General features: G+C 40.0%; 1 protein-coding gene across 7 annotated transcripts in view; it reads left to right on the top strand.

The window, feature by feature from the left end:
- The window catches only part of Kif16b (kinesin family member 16B), a 291,086-nt gene that overhangs the window by 207,153 nt on the left and 61,657 nt on the right, over nucleotides 1-22,276 (top strand). For 4 of the 7 annotated variants that reach the window (XM_034494994.1, XM_076929869.1, XM_076929868.1 and 1 more), the window contains 2 exons: nucleotides 1,016-1,138; nucleotides 19,182-19,271. The exons of 1 other annotated variant lie outside the window; for it this stretch is intronic. In XM_034494994.1, coding sequence (XP_034350885.1) covers nucleotides 1,016-1,138; nucleotides 19,182-19,271 — 213 coding nt within the window. Of the gene's footprint in view, nucleotides 1-1,015; nucleotides 1,139-19,181; nucleotides 19,272-20,213; nucleotides 20,368-22,276 lie in introns of those variants that run through there. 2 more of the 7 variants (XM_076929870.1, XM_076929873.1) reach the window with 2 other exon arrangements.

Raw genomic sequence — 22,276 nt, 5'->3', positions numbered from 1 at the left:
AATACCAGAATAATGTACTAGTATGATGTTTCTACCCTGGACTATCAGCCTCTTGCCATATAGAGCCAGGTTGTGTCATAGTCAGCTTCTCCTTTGATAAATAGGGTTCATAATGATTAGCCTTTCATGGGAACATCATGAAGATTGATAGAATTAATGTATAGAATCTGGTTAGCACACCAAGGTGTATGGTAAAGTATTCTGCAAATGTTAACTATAAGTGGGATTCTAATCATTTTTTTTTATTGCTACTGCTTCAAAACCATACTGTCTTATGTTCTCTAAACCCTGGGGTTACTGTAAATTATAATTGTTCAGAGATTTCTTCCCATTTATATGCAAGAACTCATTTTAAAAATTAATTTTTATACTGTATCTTTCTCTGACCTCTCTGGCTTCCTGCCACCCAGAACATAAATACTTGTCAGCCAAGTCAGTTATCAATCAAATGGAGCCTAGAGGAAATACTTAAGATTTGTCTTAATAGTGGTTTACACAGATTTCCACACTATCGTAACTTCATTATAAAATGACTAAATGTTAATGATGAATTGAATTTGAACAAAATCTCCAGTTTTTTACAGCTCTTTGAACAGCCGTCAGATATGGAAAGGAAGAAATATGCTTAGTTGAGAAAAACTTCACACACACACACACACACACACACACACACACACACACAAAACCCACTGATTTGAAGTTAGAAAGTGTAATCTATCCCCATTTTCACTTGATCTTATAAATTTGAAGGAACTTCAAAACCCAACAACACTTTGGAGTGCTTTTGCCCTAACTTTCTGGACTGGTATGTCTACAGAAATGGTCTTTTGTTATGAGAGCAGCTTAGCATGTCTTTTTCAAAGGAAACCATCATATGTCTAAATAAACTCTATGGGTCTGATGCTCTTTTCTCTACTTGAGATGCATTTTGTCTCTTCTGCGCAAGCAGGATACTCGCCACAGCACAGTGATGTTACATTCTCTTTGTTCTCCTTGTCCGATGTGCCTTTGATAGCGGATGTATTCTCGCTCTTTGGGAGCAAATCCAGACGACCTGAAGGACCCCATTAAGATTAGTATTCCCCGATATGTCCTGTGTGGTCAAGGGAAGGATGAACACTTCGAGTTTGAAGTTAAGGTAAGTTGTTCCTTCATCATCCTTCTAGAAGAACAGCAGTTGAAAACTGTGTGGTGCTTCCTTGGTGTTTTGTGGAAAGAATATGAAATTACTTGTGGATATTATTGTGCAAGGCATTTACTCCTTTACTCTAATATGTGAAACTTTAGACTGTGGCACATGGTAGGGGAGGTCACCTACAAAGATGGGATCATGTTAGGAGGCAGAAAGACATCACTCTGCTGGTAGGGCAGAGGGTATCATCCCAGCCAAGGTCCCAGCACTTTCCTGATTTCAGTTCCAGAAAATCAACCTTCATTCATTGCATGGCACACACATGCAGACGTGTGTGCATTGTGCCTGTGCAAACACACACACACACACACACACACACACACACACACACACACACTCAGACACACACTGGGACAAACGGATCAGTTGATAAACCACCCATGGGCTTAGGCCCAATTTTTCTCATCTATAAGAATAGTAATAATATCTATTAATATCTATGTTGTAGGAATCTTATTTTTTGTAAAGTCTTGTGTCAGATGACTAGTATGTAATAAATAATAAATTATCATAACTGTTGCTGTCATCACTACTGCTGTGTGTGTATATATACAAGCTATTAATTAGATGATTTCTTAATCTGTTTCAGGTATTTTATTTGTATGACTTTTAAGGAAGAGATGAGCTTTCCAAAATAATGACTTCATCTTATTTTTTAAATTTATTTCCATTGACTCATACACTTAGTTAAATATTGCTGGCTGCTATTCCCTCCCCCTCAGTGAATTAACGATTAATCACATTTCTTTATTCAAGGATGGACAAGGATATTAATGTAATAAAGTCCACTGCAGTATTGGTGTGAGGATGCATACAGGTGGCATTGCAAGCAGTTTGGTTCAGATAAACCCTGACTTGGGAATTTGGACCCTGAGATCAATAGATTTTGATTCTGTTGCAGTTTGCTTAATAACTTACTCAGTTTTGGGTCCTTGACAAAATGAGGGGAAACAGCACTCAGTGGTCTCCAAGGGTCACTACATCAGAGAAGTTTGTCTGTCCAGAGAACATCTGATGAGGAGGAGTTCTGTGCAAATCCTGCAAGCCTGAAACTCCTGAGGGAGAAAGCAGATGGGGAAGAGGGGATAGAGAGGCCTTGCCACCTGCCTTGCCACCTTCCTAGCCACTGAGGGACTCGGGGGATCCCTTGTGCTCTGGGAAGTCCCTCCATTCGGGCACACAGAGAATCAAGTTTGTAGATGCTTATTTCAATGTATTGAGTTTCTCTTTACAAAAAATAAAAGTGGGCCATGATTTATATATCTGAGGTTTAGGTGGGAAAGTATTGTATGGTCAGGGAAGTGGATTTTTGTTTTCCTGACTGGCTTTTGTAGTGTTGTTCTACAGTGCTAAAATTTGACTTTGTGCTATTGCTTCTCAGTACCCTGAACCAATAATGCTCAATACCTGCTCAAATCTTCTTCATTTCTTCTGCCATTCCATATTGTATATGTTTGTGAGACTATATAGTATTCTCTTTGGTTAACATGTGTAGTGTCATAAACAAATATAAAAGTAACTTAAAGGCTATTTGTATTATTTCCATATTTTGGGTTCTTTTTGGATTTTTCCTGGCCCAGAATTATAGTTCAAGTCTAAAAGTTACAAAAGTAAAAACATACACTGCTTTTAGTTGGTTCGTGTCTGCACTTTACTGATGAGTACATTAATAGAGTTTATCTATTTATTGATTCCACATATAAAACTTTAATAAGGAAGACTACCTTTTAAATAAGTGGGTTAATTTAGATAAAAGTTACCAGTAGACAGTAGCCCAGTTAATTTTCAGATCTACTCAAAGCTGTGAGGATGGTCCTGCCCGAGAAAGAGAGATCAAGAGCAGAGCACCACATGGGCCTTCCCGGGATCCGTACTTCAATACACAAATTCCAAATCCCAAAGGTCTGTTTTTCTTCTTCTTTCTCCTTCCTTTCTTTTTTCCTTCCTTCCTTCCCTCCTTCCTTCCCTTCTTTCTTCTTTCCTTTCTTTTTTGTTGCATACCAAGGCCAGTGCTTATAGCTAGCACTAGTTCTGCCTTCTCCAGTACTTGTGGTATGCACACCAGGACTGTTCACACTCCTCTGCTTGGAGTATTCCTCTTCTCTGCTTAGGAAGGCCTCCTGACACTTTCACCCACACTTTGGTGAGGACACCGTTGCAAAGGATCTAGTACTAGAAAGAAAGTCTTAATGATTCTGCTGCCCCTCTCCAAATAAAGCAAGCTGCAGGCAAGGGCACTCATATCAAGGTAGCTTTGGTGTGTCATTATCCTAGCTATTCCACATAATCTGGGATTTTGTAACCTCAGGCTCCATTATCTGTATTACATGGACAATTAAAGCCATCTGAGTGGAGTGCTATGAGTAGATGACCTTGTGTTTATAATTTATAACCTCCTTCCATGTCCGATGCTTCCTAAGTGCTATGTGTACTTGTTATTAAAATTAAATTAAAACAGGCAGGCTTAGGGGTTCTGCGTTTGGAGCCTCTCAGTGATTCTTCATGTGCAACTGTGTCTTTGTGAGGGTAGGAGTTTTGATTGTTTTCTTTGTGGTTGGGTGTTCCCTGCAGCATCCTGATACATGAAGAAAATGTACAGAAAATAAATCCACCAGTCACCACTATTTGACCATAACCTCAGCTATTTTATACATATTGCTGAAATCTTTGGACACATCCTTTATTGGAAGCCTCTTAATAATTCTGTGGGTGCCTATGAGAGAAAAATAATGTAACTAGCATTCAAAGTTTTGAAATTTTATTTCGAGTTTTTCTTTATAAAACTGTACATTGAAGGTTTTGTTACTATTTAAAAGTTTTTCAAAATTCCCAACTTTGATAAGTTATTTGAATATGTAATACATATCCCATATTATCTAGTATAGTGCCATATCTGATGATATCATACCACTATTAAATTATTTTGGTGAGCTAAATAGCTTTAAGCAGTCAAAGGTTATTGATTTGATTTAGATAAAAGACAATTCTCTTTAGTTTTAGACTTTTATAAGAAAAAATGGTGTTTGTGTGCATAGATATTTTATAATATTATGGTTTTCACTTCAGAACAACCATTGCTGATTCTTTTCCAAAGTTTGTTTTCATTCCCTTCTCTACTCTGCAGTGGTACTTAAGGCCCCTTGGCCTGCATGTGCATTACAAGCTCTCAGGGGCTTGATCCTTCTGCTGTGGGACCCTGTTTAAAGTATGTCTTGCTGCTGGTCACTGGCTATTTCACTTAGGGACTTCAAAGATGTGCTAATATCCAAGGCCCATCCACTACAAGTCCCAACCTGAATGCCCGAGAAGATGGCAGTTGTTAAAAAAAAAAAAAAAAAAAAGACTCATTATCTTCTGTTCATCAAGTGAGAAGGAAACACATTCTATGCAGCTGGTGAGGACAGCATATGAGCTTAGGTGTGTGGATGAGGACAGCCTATGAGCCGTGCATGGTGTGGCTCCTAGCATCCTCCCCTTTGCCTTCCTCTTCCCTTCCGCCTCTAGTCAGTCTATCCACCCTTTGTTGGGTAGGATTTGATAATCTTTTAAAATTCTGTAGTGAAGTAGTGAATGGCATGCTAGGGTACAGTGAAGGTTAGGGGTGCCCAGGTACTCCTTATCTCAACTCCTGTGTGTCTCAAGGAAGTCTCCACCATTGGTTTTTTAAAATGAGAATAGCGCTTTTCATTAAACTAGAATTGATTTAATTCAAAAGAACTATTTTATACCTGCTTCATTTGGGAGGACCAAACCACACTTATTTGGGGGAAAGGTCTGAGATTCAGTAACTAGCTACATTTGGTTTTGGGGCTCATTTAACTTTTTCAGACCACTTTGTGAAGGCTTCACATACATGTAGCAAGAAGCACAAGCTGCAGGATGGGCTCCATGAGCCTTGTAGGTCTGGCTGCTTTGACAGGACATGCTTTGGAAAGTGTCTCCCTGAGTGAACCTAGCTGGTTTGTATATTCCTTCCCCTCTTATTATTATGCTTGCTTTCCTGGTCTTTCCTGAGAATGAATGACATCATCCTCTCCATGATGTACCCCACACTCATTACTTTACTATTATGGAGGGCACCTGCCTAGCAACCCTGAGTCAATGTGTTAGTTCTGGTTCATTGGAGTTACTCTTCCAAGGAGTCCTAAAATGTGCAGACTCCTGAGACTGGATCCTCAGGTAAATAAAGACAGTCTCTGGCTGGCAGGTGTCACAGAGGCGGGAGGCTGAAGGCTGGCCCATCTGAGTAGACTGTCACTCCTGATCAGGAGGATCAGTGAGATCCTTACTTGCTCCAAATCATAGCTGCTTCAGTAATGCCACTCCCTAGTCTACAGCTGTCACCTCAAAGCTCTTTCAGAGCTTTTTGGTGATTGATAGAGAAAATCAATTACCTTGAATCATGCTTGCATTTTCAGTTAGCTAGGATCAGAGTGAGTGAAATTTAATTTTAAAATTACATTTCAGCATGATACAAAGCAACACTAGGGAAAACTGTGGTTAAGGCTAACAGAAGATGTTATACTTATTTGTGATAAAATAATGATATTTTAAAGTCCTTGTATTTTAATGTACGTGTCAACACAGTAATACAAAGAAATGAGCCAATGCTGGTGTATGTTTTATCATTGTTTGCTGGGTTTCTCTTCTTCTAAAAAGGTAATCCTTTTAGATAGCATCTCACTTCTTTCTGGAACGGCCCTGTGCTGAATTGTCCATTCTCCCTACTGTCCATCCACAACCCAGGGTCCTCTCTGTTGCTGTGTCACATTGCTGTCAGTTTTCCCCCAGATCTAATTATTCTTTCTCTTTCTGGTCTTCTGAAGATTTCAGCTGTCTAGACCTTGTTGGTCTTAGATAGAACTGAGTCTCCAGACCTCAGATGGTACCTAACCAATCACAGTCAGCTAATAGGGATAACTCAGCAGAGTGAAGCCCAGAACAACAGGGGTGGAAAAACAAAACAAAACAAACAAAAAACTTTTGTCCTGTTGTATTTTCAAGTTAGAATCTTGAGTGAATAGCACCCCACAGGTTCCTCAAGCTCCCATGTGCACACACCAGGTCCCTTTGATAGTCCCCACAGTGCAGCTGTCCTGCTCTTAGTCATTCAGAGAGAGTGTGCAAGAATGGAGGTTCTTGTGTTAAGTCTGAGGATGCAGTATCTTACACGTTAACACTTCTTCCTTCTAATGCTTAGACACTGAAGTGTCTTGGTGCTGGGCAATCTACAGCACCTACAGGTTAGCTTGGCTTCATTTTATCTAGGCTCTAGTTCATGTAAAAATGCTAGACTCACTAGGCTCACTGCTCACTCAAGATGAGTGATGATACCAAGACCTGAGTAGTCTCCAGCCTTCTGCTGCTAGAAGCTCTTCTTCTCATCTCCTTTGAGAAGCTTACTGACATCTTGGGCATCCCTTGTCCCATTCTTTCTTGCACAGATGTAGTGCAGCCTTTTTGACCAACTCTTTTTCTGCATATACACTACAATCCCACATTTAAAATAAATGTCTAGACCTTTACAATCAGCTGATTGTTTGTTTGTTTTTTGTTTGTTTACAAAATTACCATAGAAGCAAAGTCCCTTTGTTGCCTTAAAATTCTGTTTCACTTTCTTCTGTCTCCTGATTGCTGGCTTGGAAGGAGATGAGAAGCAGCAATAGGAGCAATGGCCAAGAGAAAGCATGACTTCCAGCACTGCTGTGTAGACATCAGTGGCAGTTTGGCTCTTGTCAAGTGGCTTACGATGCCTGAATCCCACGCATCTCCTGAGCTTCCAGCTAGTTTCATCGCTGTGCTTATTTAACCCTTCTTGTGAGCATCATCCATCATAGTAGCCAAATGTTCTCAATTAATAAAGTTAACTCCATGTTCCCTGTTGTCATTTACATGCTGGGCCTTCCCCAATTTGCTTCTTTGTATGCCACTGAGTTTATACCCCCTCATAAAAAAAAAAAAAAAAGAAAGCTATCATCTATCCCAGAATTTTCTGTGCCCCCCAAGCATTTCTACAAATACAGAGAATGTTCCAAAATGAGGGTATTTGTTGTATTACATAAAGGAAGAGATCATGATTGACTTGCCTAAGGCCGCACAGCTGGTAAGCAGGCCCAGGTCCCACATGCCTCATGGTACCTAAATCCAGTAAATTGTACTGATTCCCTTTCTTGTTTTAATATACCTTCTAAATATCAATAATTTCTGTACTTTTTAAAAGTTGAGAACATCTTTAGTGTTATCTTAAATATAATAGACATTTCTAAATCCCTGTCTCCTTACAGAATTTACTGTTATGTGTGTATGCACATATGTATGCACAAGTCTTGCATGCTTTCTCAAAGTAGGGTTTTTGTCAAAATTCCAACAAATCTTGAGGATTTGGTGGTGGGAAGACCTGACAGGAATCCTGAAGAAATGCCCAGGAAGTGTGCAGTTTAGGGGTTGTAGTAATTATATTTACAGTCAGAGAAATCTCTCTATTTGGCAGAACAAAATGAGAGCTATTCCTGTCTATTACAAAAACCATACACACATACATCTTTTAGAAGTACTTGCTCCCAACTTGATAGAATATAAATATTCAGAAAGAGTAGTGTGTTGGCACCTAGGCCTGTGTTTATTAGTTATGTGATAGATTATCTCCCTCTGTGTGGATTAACAGAGCTGAGACAAATGTAACGCTGCAGTGGCTATCTAGAGCCAAGATCCACTGTGTGTGCTATTTCACTTCATAAATAGCAGCAAAGGAAATTACATCAGATCCTGGACAGTCACATTCACCCCAGGATTCTGCTTTCTTTTGTACTGTCTTGCCTCTTTAAGAATTTTTTTCTTACACTGAAAATAAATAAATAAATGGATAGAGAAATAAACAATCAAATAAATAAGAGGAAAAACCAGGGAAACAGACAAACAAAAACAAAATGGACAAACAAGCAAACAAACAAACAAAACAATGTTTTTTCCCTTTCCAGGCAGGTTTCATTACAAACCAGCTAATGTTTTATGTTGGCTGGCTTGAACCCCTGTGTTTGTTTACACTAAGTAAATATGCAGGGATGGCTGGGAAGAAATGAGACTGAGTCTCTGAGACAGGAGAGATGCGGTCACATCCTCCAGGACCCCTCCTGAATTTCACTCTCACCAAGTGTTTGTTTTAAGAACATGTTAATTTCCATGTTTCTTAATTTTACAGATTCAAGGATTTTTTTTTTCTCTTCCTATATTATTTGTTAAATGATTCAAATATTTTGCAGTTTTTTGCTCATGGAAACCTTCATCTTTCAATAATGAATCAGAGAAGGTGTTTCTTCAGGAGTAGATATTTCTTTTTTTTTTTTTTAATTAAAAATTGTTTCATCTAATACCTTTTGATCTTGATTTTCCCCCTTCCCCAACTCTTCCTAAGCCCTCCCTGCTTCTTTTAACATCCAACTTTGTGTTCTTTCTTTCTTTCAAAACAAACTATTAAAGAAAAACTAGTAAGAGGAAAACAATCAAAATGAGAAGAGTCCACATAAGAACGGTTCCCGGGCATGAGGCCTGCTCTGCAGTACAGCTGGTAGTACAGCTGGTATGCTTGTGGTGCTCCCTTGAGGAAAACAGATTTCCCCTTTACCAGCGAGTACCAATGCCAAGAGCTTGTTGGTCAGGGAGGGAGCCCATGTTCACGTCCCCCACTCAGTGAGTGATGGAACTTCACTAACTTGAATCTGTGCAGATCTTGTGCATTCTGCCACAATCTCTGTGAGTTCATATGTCCATTAGTCCTGTTGTACGTGTGACTACTCTTTCCTTGTAGGTGACCATCGGCTCTGGCTCATTCAGTCTTCCTGCCTCTTCTGTGTAGATCCCTGAGCCTTGAGTGGCGGGGTTTGATGAAGGTATCTCCATCTCATTTAGGACTGAGTAAACAGCACTCATGTCTGATGCCTGAGCACTGTGCACCTAACATCATGTTATTCTCCTTTATTCTTGGGTACCTCAAAAGTCCCAAGTTTTATAGGTGAAACATTGAGGCCTAAAAGAATTCAGGTTTGGAACTTGTTAAGTCATTAGGCTGAAGTCAGGGCTACATCTGTGCTCATCCAGAGCCTTCACTTTCCAGTCTCTAGTGATGGCTGGTAGCTTCTATTGAATCTTCACTGTGCCTCTCAATATCTAGTAAGTTTAAAGAAAATAATATCTGGATTGTCACTTTTGCCTTTTGCTGTAGTTTTAAAGTAGAATAATTGCACCCCGCCCCAATTGTCATCTGTACTTCTCAAGTGCTACAAGAGCCTTTGTTGGGAATGGCCATGGGTTTGAATTCCAGGGCATCCATACATTCTATCAAATTTACCTTCAATCCACCAGATAAGGCAAGTATACTAAAATAAGCAGTATTATTTTATAAGCAGTATCTCCTATTTTGAAGATGCTGAAATTAAACCATGAAACAGTTATTTCTGGTTATTCAAGAAGACTGGGTTTGGGCCAGCTAGAAAGTCCCACTTGCTTTAGGACCACTTTATAGCATATAGTCTATAAAGTCTATATAGTCTAGCATATAGGTAGTAATTCATCACACAGTCCTTGAGTCATTTTCCTCTTACCACAGATTCAAACCAAACTCAAGACTCTGTAACCCTTCTGTATTTGTTCATAGTACATCTTTGAGAAGGGCCTCTTGCCTTTTCCTGGAGAACAAGAAAGACAGAAAGATCTAAAGTTTGCCTGGGACTCTGCTTCACAAATCTCCATTATCCAAGCTCTAATCTACTTCCCACCTGTGTTGTCAACACTGGGATTAGATTTTGGCTACTTTTTGCTTACACGTTGCCTCAGAGTACACTGTCTTGGGACCAGACCCCTTTTGCTGAGGTCTGGCCTCTCCATTCAAGTGTCTTGAGATGGAATTTTAGCTCTTGCCTCAACTGCCAGCTCATAAGACCTATGGCTGTGGGAAAGCTATGCCTGCTCAGTTCAAGGACTCCTTATGCAGTCTGAAATTAGACACATGGCAGCTTGTTTCTTGCCTCCAGAACTTCTGGATGCCCACTGACAAGGCCTCTTGCCCTGTATATCTACCAGGATACAGACATGGTCTCTTTTTTAGGCTCACTAGAAGGAGAAATAAGTGAACAGCCCCTAAGTTTCCATAAGCAAGCCAGAGAAGTGCTGCACAGTATGCCAAGAAAATGGCTATAACACCCCAGCAGACAGTGAGTTATCAGCACAGAACAGCTGTCCACTGTGTCCTAGGTTCCCTTCCAGCTATAACTGCTGCCTTTCACCAAGCAAAGGAATGCAGCCCCTGCCCACTGGCTTGGCTTTTTATCTCCAAGCTGATACTCAGGGGCAAGGACTCTAAAGTCAACTAAATTCACCCTTCAAAGGCCAGTTAAGATTACCTTTGGATTCTTCCTGTGTCATTTTGGAGCCTTATACTCACCTGCTCTTATCCTAATCCCCAAGTCATGTATTCATGTGTCCTTTCTAAATCAGTACAGTGTTGTCTCCAAGTGTCATATGACAAATGACATTTTCTTGCTTTACTTTATAATTCTTTGCCCTCTTCCTTATCTCCCCCAATCCCCCATTTACCAAAAACTCTACACAGTTGAGTTGTTAATAAGTATGCAAAGGACAAAGTTGCAGGTCATTCTTCTGCCTTCAGAGGGATAAGGGACTAGGAAATAGAGTCAAAATGTAATTTATTGGAAAGAACCTCTGTGTATTAACTTTTACAGGAACAATTATATCCATTATTCACTTGCTACTTAAATATCTCTGCGGTTTCTGTAATATACACAAACATGCACGCCCTGCCTAGATGCATTAAGAAACTGATGTACAGAAAAGATGAAAAGCATCCACACAGCAGCAGCTAAGTGAGGGAAAGAAATATGCATAGAAAGTGAACAACGGAAGTACAAGGCTCATGGAAGGTAGTCAGGAAGATGCCAGGTTAGACTCGCATTGCTATTCCTTTGAGAGGGATGAGTGGATGTGATGAATGGAGGGAGAGGAAAGGTGTTTGGGCAGTAGGAACACAGTAAAGCTTGAGGTTCACCTTCGAGAGGGACTCTCAAAGAGAAAGAATGGGAAATAGAGAAGACAGAAGATGTTTTGAAGGCTTAGGACTGAGTATCAGCACTGTGCTCTTAAGAGACAGTGGAAGGATGATGCTGTGAATTGTTCTTGAATGACTTCAGTTGTTCTAGGTCATCATACAGAAGCAATTATGAGGACTGCAGTGCCAGAATATTTGAGATGCTTATCACAGAAAATGTAATTTGAAAAGATTTTTCCAAAGTGGAATCATGGCTCCAAGCTGCATTTCATTCTAGCTATAAACAGAGAAAGGAAATAGCATGGGCTTTCTAATATAGGAAGTGATTCTGATGGGTCCCACTAAGGCTGAGGTGCCCAGAAATTTGGAGGTCTGTGGGGTCAGGAAAACTGACCCAAGTCCAGCTCTGGTCTCCAAGGTGAGTAAAGTGACCCTGTAAAGAAAGGACCAGCGGGAGGCTGCAGTGGAGGTGACCAGCAGATTCAGTGTCTTTGGGCCATTTGTGCCCACTGGAACTCAGTACACATTGGTGGTTTTTTTTTTGGTCCTTTCTGAGAGATGATTTTGGGATGCTGATGGTAGATAAGAATGAAGAAGAATGGAGTAGCAACCGTGTTCAATACAGGATATTTCTGTGCTTAATAGGGTGTTGGCCTCAGTCAACACTCTTAGCCAGTTCTTTATGCAGCAGTTGTCTGAAAAGATTTTGATTAAACTTAATGCACTGATGTGTACTTCTCTACAGAGCCATACTTTCAGAATATATTTCATGTTTTACATAAGACATTGAGTCTAATTAGTGAATTAGATTCTGTCAACTTGGGGATAGTGAGTCTTCATGAATTTATTATTTTCTGCCTTCAGCTTAAAATACTTAATAGCACCTAATATTTATTTATTTATTTAATGCTCTGGGAATGTAACCCAGGATTGTGCACATGCTATGTAAGTGACCCATGAAGCTGCATCTCCAATACATATAAATACTTGTAATTACAAGTACCTAACAGAGGAGAAAAATTACTGAACAAAATAGCCAATATGACTATTTTTATTTCTTCATAAAGCATACCATTCACTAAATATCCTTATTATGTACTATATCACATCAATAAAAGTAGTAATATAAAAAGTATGATATAAAAAAATAAATATAAATTAGGTTCCAGAGTTTTCTTCCCATACTGCATGGGCCATCTGGACTAGGAGCTTAGAAAGTGTTACAGCCTCATGTTCTGTGGTTTGAAATGTTAATGAAGCCCCATACATTAGTGTTTCCTACTCTCCATGTACACATTGGGAATGTTTATGGTCTTCACAGTATGTTTAAGAGTTATGTTTAATATGTGTATTAAGGATTCCTTCAAATAACCATTTAAATGGGGCTAGTTAAAGTATTTGGATGACAAACTCTTTATCTGATCCTCACACAGATGGTTTTACACCAGCAAATGTTACTGATGACATATCTTAAAATTGACAGTCTCTAACCCTGCAAAATATGTATATAAGCTAAATTTGTGGGAAGCGCTCAGTTGAGAATTGTTGATATGTAAGTGCAGTCCATCTCATGGACATGTTTATGGTGTTTAAGCTACACTTAATCATTTTATGGCCCAGGAAAGATGGATCTGTATCAGCAGAACCATTCAGCAAGAGAGAAGTAATGAATCTGCTCCTTGGAAGTGTGTAGTAATGATGCCTTGCCTTCTGAGTGCTAAAGGAAATAATTGAGTGACTTAAGTCTGACTTATCTGTTTTGCTGATCTGCTGTCCCTTCCCCTCATGTTCAAAATCTTGTCCTATGCCCAGTTTTAATTCAGAGTAAATTGGGACTTCAATTTTTATTTTGCATTTCTGCATTTACCCCTAAACTTACATGAGAAAGCTTCTAGCCATCAGCATAGAAGGGCTTTGACTGTGTTTCTGCAGAGATATCACACAATGTCACATGAGCCTTCCTCCTTTCTAAGACATTTGCTGAGTGTCATTCCACATTGTCATCGTGTCCACCTTATTTACATGTCCCAGATGAAGCAAGACTTAACTAGATGAGACAGGACCATTTCCTATCCTTTTTTATAACCTCCATTCAGATAAAAAAGATCAGGGAATTTCTAAAGAATTTTAAAGTCTTTCTATGCCTCCCTATCAATGTGTGTTAGCAATCTACAGAGAATGCACCATATTCTCAGTGTAGTTAAAAATAAAAGGGCCTCCTATTGTGATTATCCAGAGAATCTTTGAGATACACCTCAAGTCACCAGAAAAGGGCAACCACAGTGGTGCTCAAACGGTTGCTGTTCTTCCTCCAACTGGTGTGTAAAGCCTGAGTTCTTGCCTAATTTCAAAAGCAAAATAACTTCATGTAAATTGTACATGCCCAATGTACAAGTTTCTTACAATGCAATTCTCTGTCTCACCCCAAACTCTTCCAAAAGTAGATGTCTTACTGCCTTGGAAGACTTGAAACTTTGAAAACAGAATTATGACATTAATTGCATAAATTAGTGTAACATTAATTATGCAGTTAGTATCTGGAATGTGCACTTTGACCATGATGTGAACTAAATGTTAAAGAACCAGAGGGGAGGTTAAGTGATTTCTCTGGGGAGGAATGACTGAGAGGATGCCTTGGAGGGAGTAATTGTAGTGGAAACCCCAATTGAAACTGAGATGACCATTTCTGGTAGGGCAAGATAAGTGTGGTTTCCATGAGTCCATTCAGAAGATAATATAAATATACCATACTTTGTGTTTACAAGTTTTCTGCAGAGAGAGATTTTTCAGCCCTGGGAGGAAGGGTTAGATGTGTAACATAGGGTTAGCTAGAAGAGGCTCTGGATCCTGGCTGAGAGTGGTGGTGCTAGAAGGGAGGTGAGCATGACTGTGCCTACATCAGAAACCCCTGGTCAGTGGTGTTGAAGCCCAGTGGCTGTGTTCTGAGAAAAGGCATGGGTGAGACTTCTGAATATACATTTCTAACAAGTATCTAAGTGAGGCTTTTACTTCCAGTTCATTCATACTGCTTTAGATAATGAACTTAAATATAGAGAAGAAAAATTACTGACACATGTATGTCAGTTTGTTAAAATTATAAGATATGGGGGGAAATATTATTCATTGCTCAGAATGTGCCAATAATGATGTTCACTGTTCAACCCCTCCCTCTATCACCACCCCTTCTGCTACTGTTCAGTGTGAGGGAACAAAACAAGAGCATTGTGCATGCCAGGCATGCTCTCTACTGCTGCTGCATCTGAGCTCTTTAACATTTCTGCTGTGAGAGTTATTCTGCAGTCACTGGGTAACAAGCACATAGACAGATCCCTCTGGTACTTAGGACCTCAGTCAGCCCAGTATGAATACAAAGACATAAATAAACATAGTCCTCACCTCACTTTCCTTCCACATGTACACCATGAAAACACACTGCCTACATTCTAAGCACTAAGGACTAACCCCAAGAAAACTGAAGAGGGTATAGTTGAATACATACTACTATTAGTTAGGGGTGTAACCTTGGAATGGTCTTACAGCTTTCTCTTGCCATCTCACTGTCCTATGCCCATTGGCACTGTGCCTCTCACAGAATTTATAGTATACAGTTAAAGGAGTTGGAATCCTTTACCAAGGCACTATCCCAGGGCTGCTATGAGAAGGAGGAGTCATACCCAAAGTTGCGATGTAGATGAGGTATGCCATTTCTCTCACCAGAGATAGCAAACAGTGGTTAGTTGAAAGCCACAGAGGAAGAAAGTATAGGTCAAAGGACCCTAGGTTCAGTGCCCAGTTTCCTTCACCCCAGTTTTATTTGATCTTTTTAAAGGCCTTTTCTCCCTGGAAAAATTTTAAAAATATATATTCTGTTTTAAAGTCACTAAAGAACTGGAGGGTATTAAAGACAAGTCAATCTTGGAGCTCACTATTCTAGTTGGTCCTTAGGACACCTCCTGTGTGGTGCGTACTCTTCTAAGGGGCTCCAACCCATAGAGCAAAAGAAAGTTTTTCCTAGAACTCACATTTTAGTGAGGAAGAAAAGCCAAAACTAAAATAATGATGTGCCATTTTTGTTTGGTACTCAGATATTGCTAATTACAAAATTCAAAAAAAAAAAAAGCAGGAGAAAAAAATAGTGTCAAGGTGTGGGTGCAATTTTAGATGGAATATGACAGGAGGGCTTGTGTGCAGACATGAAGAAAGAAACAAAGTGGATGCTTGGAGTGCAAACATTTTTAAAAGAGAACAGAATACAAGGTCCCCTGAGGTCACACTACAGTGTACACTTCTGATAAGTTCTGGGTCCCTGAGGCCACACCTGCAGAGTACATGTCTGATATGTTCCAGGTAAGCCTGGATTCTGGAAAAGTTTTAGTTGAGCCCAAAGGAAAGACCGAGCAAGTCAGGGAAAGAACTCAAGTTTGTACCTCACTAAAGTTGGATGTTGTTGTTGATGTTACACTTGAGCAAAGAAATAGCCTCACCTGACAGTGTTTAACAAGAACCCTTTGACAAAAGAATGAAGAAGAAGAAGAAGAAGAAGAAGAGGAGGAGGAGGAGGAGGAGGAGGAGGAGGAGGAGGAGGAGGAGGAGGAGGAGGAAGAAGAAGAAGAAGAAGAAGAAGAAGAAGAAGAAGAAGAAGAAGAAGAAGAAGAAGAAGAAGAAGAAGAAGAAGAAGAAGAAGAAGAAGAAGAAAAGAGACATGTACAGTCAAGGGACTAATATTAAAATCTGTCAAAAATAATTAGATAGGGATGATGGACCTGGTGAGACATGGCCAGATTCATATTCTGAATAATTAAAGGGTTTGCTGGTGGTTTGCATGTAAGGTAGAAGAGAGGAACATTAACGAGGACAACATGGTTGGGATTGAATGAGAAGAAAGACATTAACTGAAACGAGGAGAGGATGTGGGTTGAGTATGATGAAGTTTAGTAAATGAACCTTGTTGAGCTTGAGGTGCATTTTAGGGGTCCATGTAAGCAGTAGGATATATGAGTCTAAGTTGAGCAGAAGATGCACATGCAGGGAGTCCTAGCATGTAAATTTAAACAATGAGGAGAGAGTACAGGTAGAAAATAAAACATGGTCAAGGATAAGATCCTGGTACATTTAGTATTTAGAGGTCAGGGATATGAGAAGACCCAGCAAAGAAAAGTATAAAGATAAAAAAAGAGCAGCAGCCTGGAAGTCAAGCGAAAAATGTGAGCAGGGAGAGTGAGCCAGATCTTCTTGGGTCCTTCCCAAGGTGAACTGAGAGCATGATGAAGGATTCACCCATTGGCTTAGCAATGGGGAAGTGCTGATGACCTTAGTGGAATTGCTGTTTTAGTGTGGATTCAGGAGAAAACAAGAATAGATTGATGATATCATAATTAAGCCTTTTAATAGAAGTGTATTTCAATGGAAGAGGCAGTGAAGGACTAGCAAATGGAGTTTAGGATGGCATAGTGGTATTCTGTTTAGGTGATTATGAGGATAATGTGACACAGGAAATACATTGGTGTATTAGAGAAGAGAATTAATGTGTTTCTCTGGAAACAGTAGGTTGCAGCTTGTGCTGAAGAGAGTTGAACTGGCAGTCTGGGACTTTTGCTGCCTAGGACAGGTGAGGCTCAGGACACATGGCGCAGATGAGAAGACCCTATCAAGAGTGTTAGTGGGTGTCTGGTGGTTTATACTTGCATGGTCTGTTAGGGCTGTGCTTCAGCATGAGGAGTCACATTCAGTCAGAACAGAGGTGACAGATGTCCCTACAGGAGGCTTAAGTGACAGATAATCCTGCAATATTCTGAAGTGCTGCTAGATCTTGTGGGTGCTCCATTGTGAATCTGAGGGGTCTAGTGAAGGTGTTCCCCATGAAGGAGGCATTGAACTCTGAGTTACAGGCAAAATGTCAACTTCCCTTGGTGATTTTCTCATACCAACAGAGCCATGCCTCACCTCACCTCAAACCTCCTACATCTTCCTACTCACACATCACGGATATAACTCCAGTAGCTCTGCCTTTTCTGGCATCACACACCACCAGGCACATGGAAAGCTGAGAGGCCTCTTCCCTCCTCTGATTCTCCCTTGGATGTTCCTGTCCATCCCAGGCCATGGATTGTCCTGTCCTGCCCTACTTGACCTCAGCCCTGACTGCAAGCTCTAGTGAGAAGGGGTCTGAAAAGAAAGACCTACCGGTCTGCCTGCAAGAAGCAGTGTTCCCCAGCTGGAGTGCCTAGCATACCAGTGTGACATACCACAGCTGCAGAGCACCTGCATTGTAACCGCCTTAACAACTCGCTTGTTCCTTGTGAAATACCTGTTTTCAAAGAACCTAAGGAGACCTGCCATTATTAAATTGTTTAACAGAAAAGCAAATGCAAAAGCATAATAATAAAAGTCTTCATCATTGTACAGCCCACCCACCCCACACACACACACACACAGACCCAAACAGCTCATTTACCAATCTAGAAATGAGTGACTCAGACGATGCTGGGATTCAAGACACTTCTCTGGAAGCTCCCTACCTAGGTAATTTTTCACTGTGGCTTCTCTTCCACTGATGCACCATGGTTCCTGGACATTTGTCTAATGTGCAGGCTGAGATTTCCCACACTTCTACTGGCAGCAGGTACAGAATGAGGTCATTTTCTAAGAGCAGGGTGAAGTCCTGGTGAGTCCCACCAGCTTGTTTAGATGTGGGGATGTTACAAAAAGGACAGCTGAAGATGGCTGCCCACCTCCAGGTGGCTGGGTGTATTGAGTTTGGTATAGTGTCTTTAGATGAGAGAATATCAAGCTGAATTAGACATTCCTGTGGCATATCTAGACTAGGTTGTCTTTAGTCTGGGTTTGTGGTCTGGAACTCAGAACAGTGGCAGGTAGAGCTGAGAAGTGAGGTTGATGGTGGTGTTCACCTATGCCTATGGAGGCTGCTGAGGATGCCAGCGGCTGGTGGTAGTGATGGGCTGCAGTGCTTGCTTTTACCCCAGAGAACTAGGAAAAGTCTACGGCAGAAGTTCTTTCCTGGAGGTATGGAAAACCAACTGTTGTGTATTTAAGATAGTGGTCACAAACACAGTGAAATGTTTTCCTTAATTTTTTTGTCTTTTTCTCTTCTCCTCCTCCTCTTTTTATCTCTGATTCTCCTCTTGTCTTTCCCTTCTGTCTACTGTGGTAACCTCTAGTGACCCACACTAGACATTTTACATAGAACACTTTGCTGAACCCAAAAGAATATCCTCTGGGATTCTATTAGCTAGTTAGAGAGTTAAGGGATACATTTTTCCCCTTGATGTATATATTCATACACATATATACATGTATACATGTATACATATACATACACACATACATACCATAAAATAAATGAATATATATAAAACTAACATATATGTGTATATGTATATATGAATGCATATATATAAATATTTCTGTATGTGTATATTATATATTTATGTGTATATATGCATGTATATGTACATAAATTATTTGTGTGTGTGTGTGACAGAGAAAGAGGAAGAGAGAGAGAATGAGAGAATGGTAGGCACATGTGTTCATTGGCGTACATGTAAAGTTCAAAGAACAACTTTCATGAGTCAGATCTCTTCTTTCACTATATGGGTCTTGATGATAGAACTCTGGTCTTCAGACTTGGAGGCAGGTACCATTCTTGTGATCTGTTAAGAGGTAGTCTTCTGGTCTTAGCTTTACATAGGAACCACTTATAATAAGACATACAAGATATGGCTGCAGAAGATGGATGTTTAATAGGACTCAGTTACTATTTATAAGTTGTATTCATCCAGCTAGATTAATGTTTTCAATTGTAGAGACATTTTACATACTAATCATTTTTAACTTAATTTTAAAATTATGTTTTTAAAAGTTAGTTACTTTCTTGTAATTAATGCTGACTTGTTTTTGCTTTCTTGCTAATAGATTTCTGTCTTAGATGAGACATGGACTGTATTCAGGCGTTACAGTCGTTTTCGAGAAATGCATAAAACATTGAAGCTAAAGTATGCAGAGGTGAGTTGTGAAATCATTCTTGCCAATTAAGAGTGTACATTTTATAAAGTAATTGAGCTGACAGCATTAGCAGCAGCCTCCTTCTCTCAGCTTCTCAACACTGGATCCCACCACCTTATTTTATCTGTCAACATTACTATTCTCATTCTGTTCTTGTTACATTACTGTTGTACAAAACTGAAAGATTTTCTGAGCAAAGATTTGAAAAATAGTAGATAGTAATTGAACCACATCCTGTACATGAATTTATGGTTTACTTGAGATGGTTTAATCAACTTATAACTTTTAAACGTAAGATCTGGAAACATGAGTCAGGCATGGTGGCCAATGCCTTTAATCCCAGTACTCAGAAGGCAGAAGGTATCTCTGTGCGTTCAATACCAACCTGGTCTACATGGGGAATTTCAGGACAGCCAGGGCTATTACACAGAGGAACCCTGTCTCTAAAAACCAAAAATAAAAATAGAAAAAGAGAGAGAGAGAGAGAGAGAGAGAGAGAGAGAGAGAGAGAGAGAGAGAGAGAGAGAGGAAGGGGGAGGGGAGGGGAGGGGAAGGGAGGGGACGGGAGGGGAAAAGAGAAGAGAAGAGAAGAGAAGAGAAGAGAAGAGAAGAGAAGAGAAGAGAAGAGAAGATCTACTAAAATGTAATAGTGTTATATTTGTTTGGGTGGATTTACTGCTTTTTCCTGGGAGAAAAAGTTCATTCCTGCCTAGGCCTCGATTTAATGAGAAATCAAGTCATGAGATTTATTTTACCATCAAACAATAGAGAGAAGTTTAGATAATGACATGAAATTATCTAGAACCAAGAATATATTGCATAGATTAGATACCCAGAGTGTATTGCTACATTAATAATCTCTGTCTTTTGGACAAATACTGGATTTTAAAATAAGTTTAACTAAAAAAAAAAAAATGACGCTAGTCTGAATTTCATTTCCAGATATTCACAACAATTTTGCTTCAGCCAGAAGAAGCTGTGTGGAGCTTCAGCCTTGTAGGAATTTAGGGTTGAACTGACTACAGTCAACAGTCAATTTCCACTCTGTATACTTTCACTTAATGTTTCCCCCCCACTGTCTATAAAATGCAAGTATGTGATGAATCACATTTTAGAAGGAAAATTTACTCCAGTTTGGCTCACATGAATAAACTAATGTTCTTTAACATTGCTATGGCTTTTACCTTTTCTTAATGATGTGAAATGAGAGGGAACATTTGTTTTAAGTAGAATGATTGCTTGATTTGAAGAGTCAAGGTAACTGAGATAAAATTAAGCCATCTTTGAAGTTCTGTTGTTCAGCTGCTATACTAGTCATCTTTAAAAAATTGGAGAAGCTTCTAGTATATATTATACAGTTTATTATTCTCAAAAGCTATTTTTTTATAGTAGTCATATCAATTCAAGTCATGAAGTTTGCTTCTGAAGTTTACCTTCATGTCCCAAATTAATATTGACAATAGAAAGAGGCATTTTTGTACACATACTAAATACACACAGCAGCTTGATTTTAAAGTGAACCTTGTAGCTTACTATCTCCCTGGTTATGAGCTACTACATCAAGTCTTTAGTAATGAGTACATTCTGTACACTGTCTCTAAAGTCCCTGCAGAGCAAATAGAATAAGTACTGTATTTGAAACAAAAGATGTAAATCACATGTACATGTGTGTTTGCACATGCCATTTATTCCATGATTTTTTATTCCAATTCTTTATTTAGTTGAACTCATTCTGTGTATTTACTGTCCTCTAGCTTCCAATAGTACTGTAGTGTACTGGAACAAATGTCTTTTCTCTAACATATCTTAAATTCTTTTTTTTGTTTGTTTGTTTAACTTGTTTTTTTGTTTTTCATTTTTATGGGTTATTTTATTTATTTAAATTTCAAATGTTATCCTTTTTCCTAGTTTGCCCTCGACAGACCCCTATCCCCTCCTCCCTTCCTCCTGCCTGTATGAGGGTACTCTCCCACCCATTCACCCACTTCTGCTTCAGGGTCCTAACATTTTTCTACTCTGGGAACCTCCAGAGGACCAAGGAGCTCTATTCCCAGTGATGCCCAATGAGGCAATCCTTTACTACATATCCAGCTGGAGCCATGGATCCCCCCATGTATGCTCTTTGGTTGGTGGTTTAGTCTCTGGGAGCTTTGGGCTCTGGCTGGTTGATTTGCCCTAACTTCTCCACTGTGGTCCCTGCACTCAGTCAGATGTTTGGCTGCATGCATCTGCATCTGTATTGGTCAGGCTCTGGCAGAGCCTCTCAGGGGACGGCTTTACTAGGCTTATATCAGCAAGCACTTCTTGGCATCAGCAATAGTGACTGGGTTTGATGTCTGCAGATGGGATGGATCCATAGGTGGAGCAGTCTCTGGATGGCCTTTCTTTCCATCTCTGCTCCACTCTTTGTCCCTGCATATCCTTTTGACAGGAAGATTTCTGGATTAATATTTTTGAGATGGGAGAGTGGCCCCATCCCTTAACCAGGGAACTTGCCTATCCACTAGATATAGTTCTGTCTCCCCTTTGTTGGGGGGTTTTGGCTAATGTCCTCCCTGTTAGGTCCTGGAAACCTCTTGGGTTCCTGGCATCTGGGACTTTCTAGTGGCTACCCCCAGTTTACCCTCTCCCACTGCTACACACATCCTTTCAAGTTCCTAACCCTCTGTACTTTTCCCCCATCTCCTCCCTATCTGAACCAACCCTGCTTTTTCCTGCCCCCTCCTCTCTCCTCTCTCCCTCCCAGATCCCTCTCTCCCTCTTTTGTAGGTTACTTCACTCAGAATGCATATCTTAAATTCTTTTTATTTTATTGGATATTTTATTTACATTTCAGATGTTATCCCCTTTCCTCATTTTCTTGTACCAACCAGAAACCCCTTATGCCATCTCCCCTATGAGGATGTGCCCCCACCCACCAACTCCCACCTCCCCACCTTCGAATTCCCACACACTGGAGCATACACCCTTCACAGGAACAAGGACCTCTTCTCGAACCTAAGACC

This window comes from Arvicanthis niloticus, chromosome 2 (assembly GCF_011762505.2).
Source record: "Arvicanthis niloticus isolate mArvNil1 chromosome 2, mArvNil1.pat.X, whole genome shotgun sequence".
NCBI lineage: Eukaryota > Metazoa > Chordata > Mammalia > Rodentia > Muridae > Arvicanthis > Arvicanthis niloticus.
Note: the sequence above shows the minus strand (reverse complement) of the source record. Positions and strands in the feature narration are given on the sequence as shown.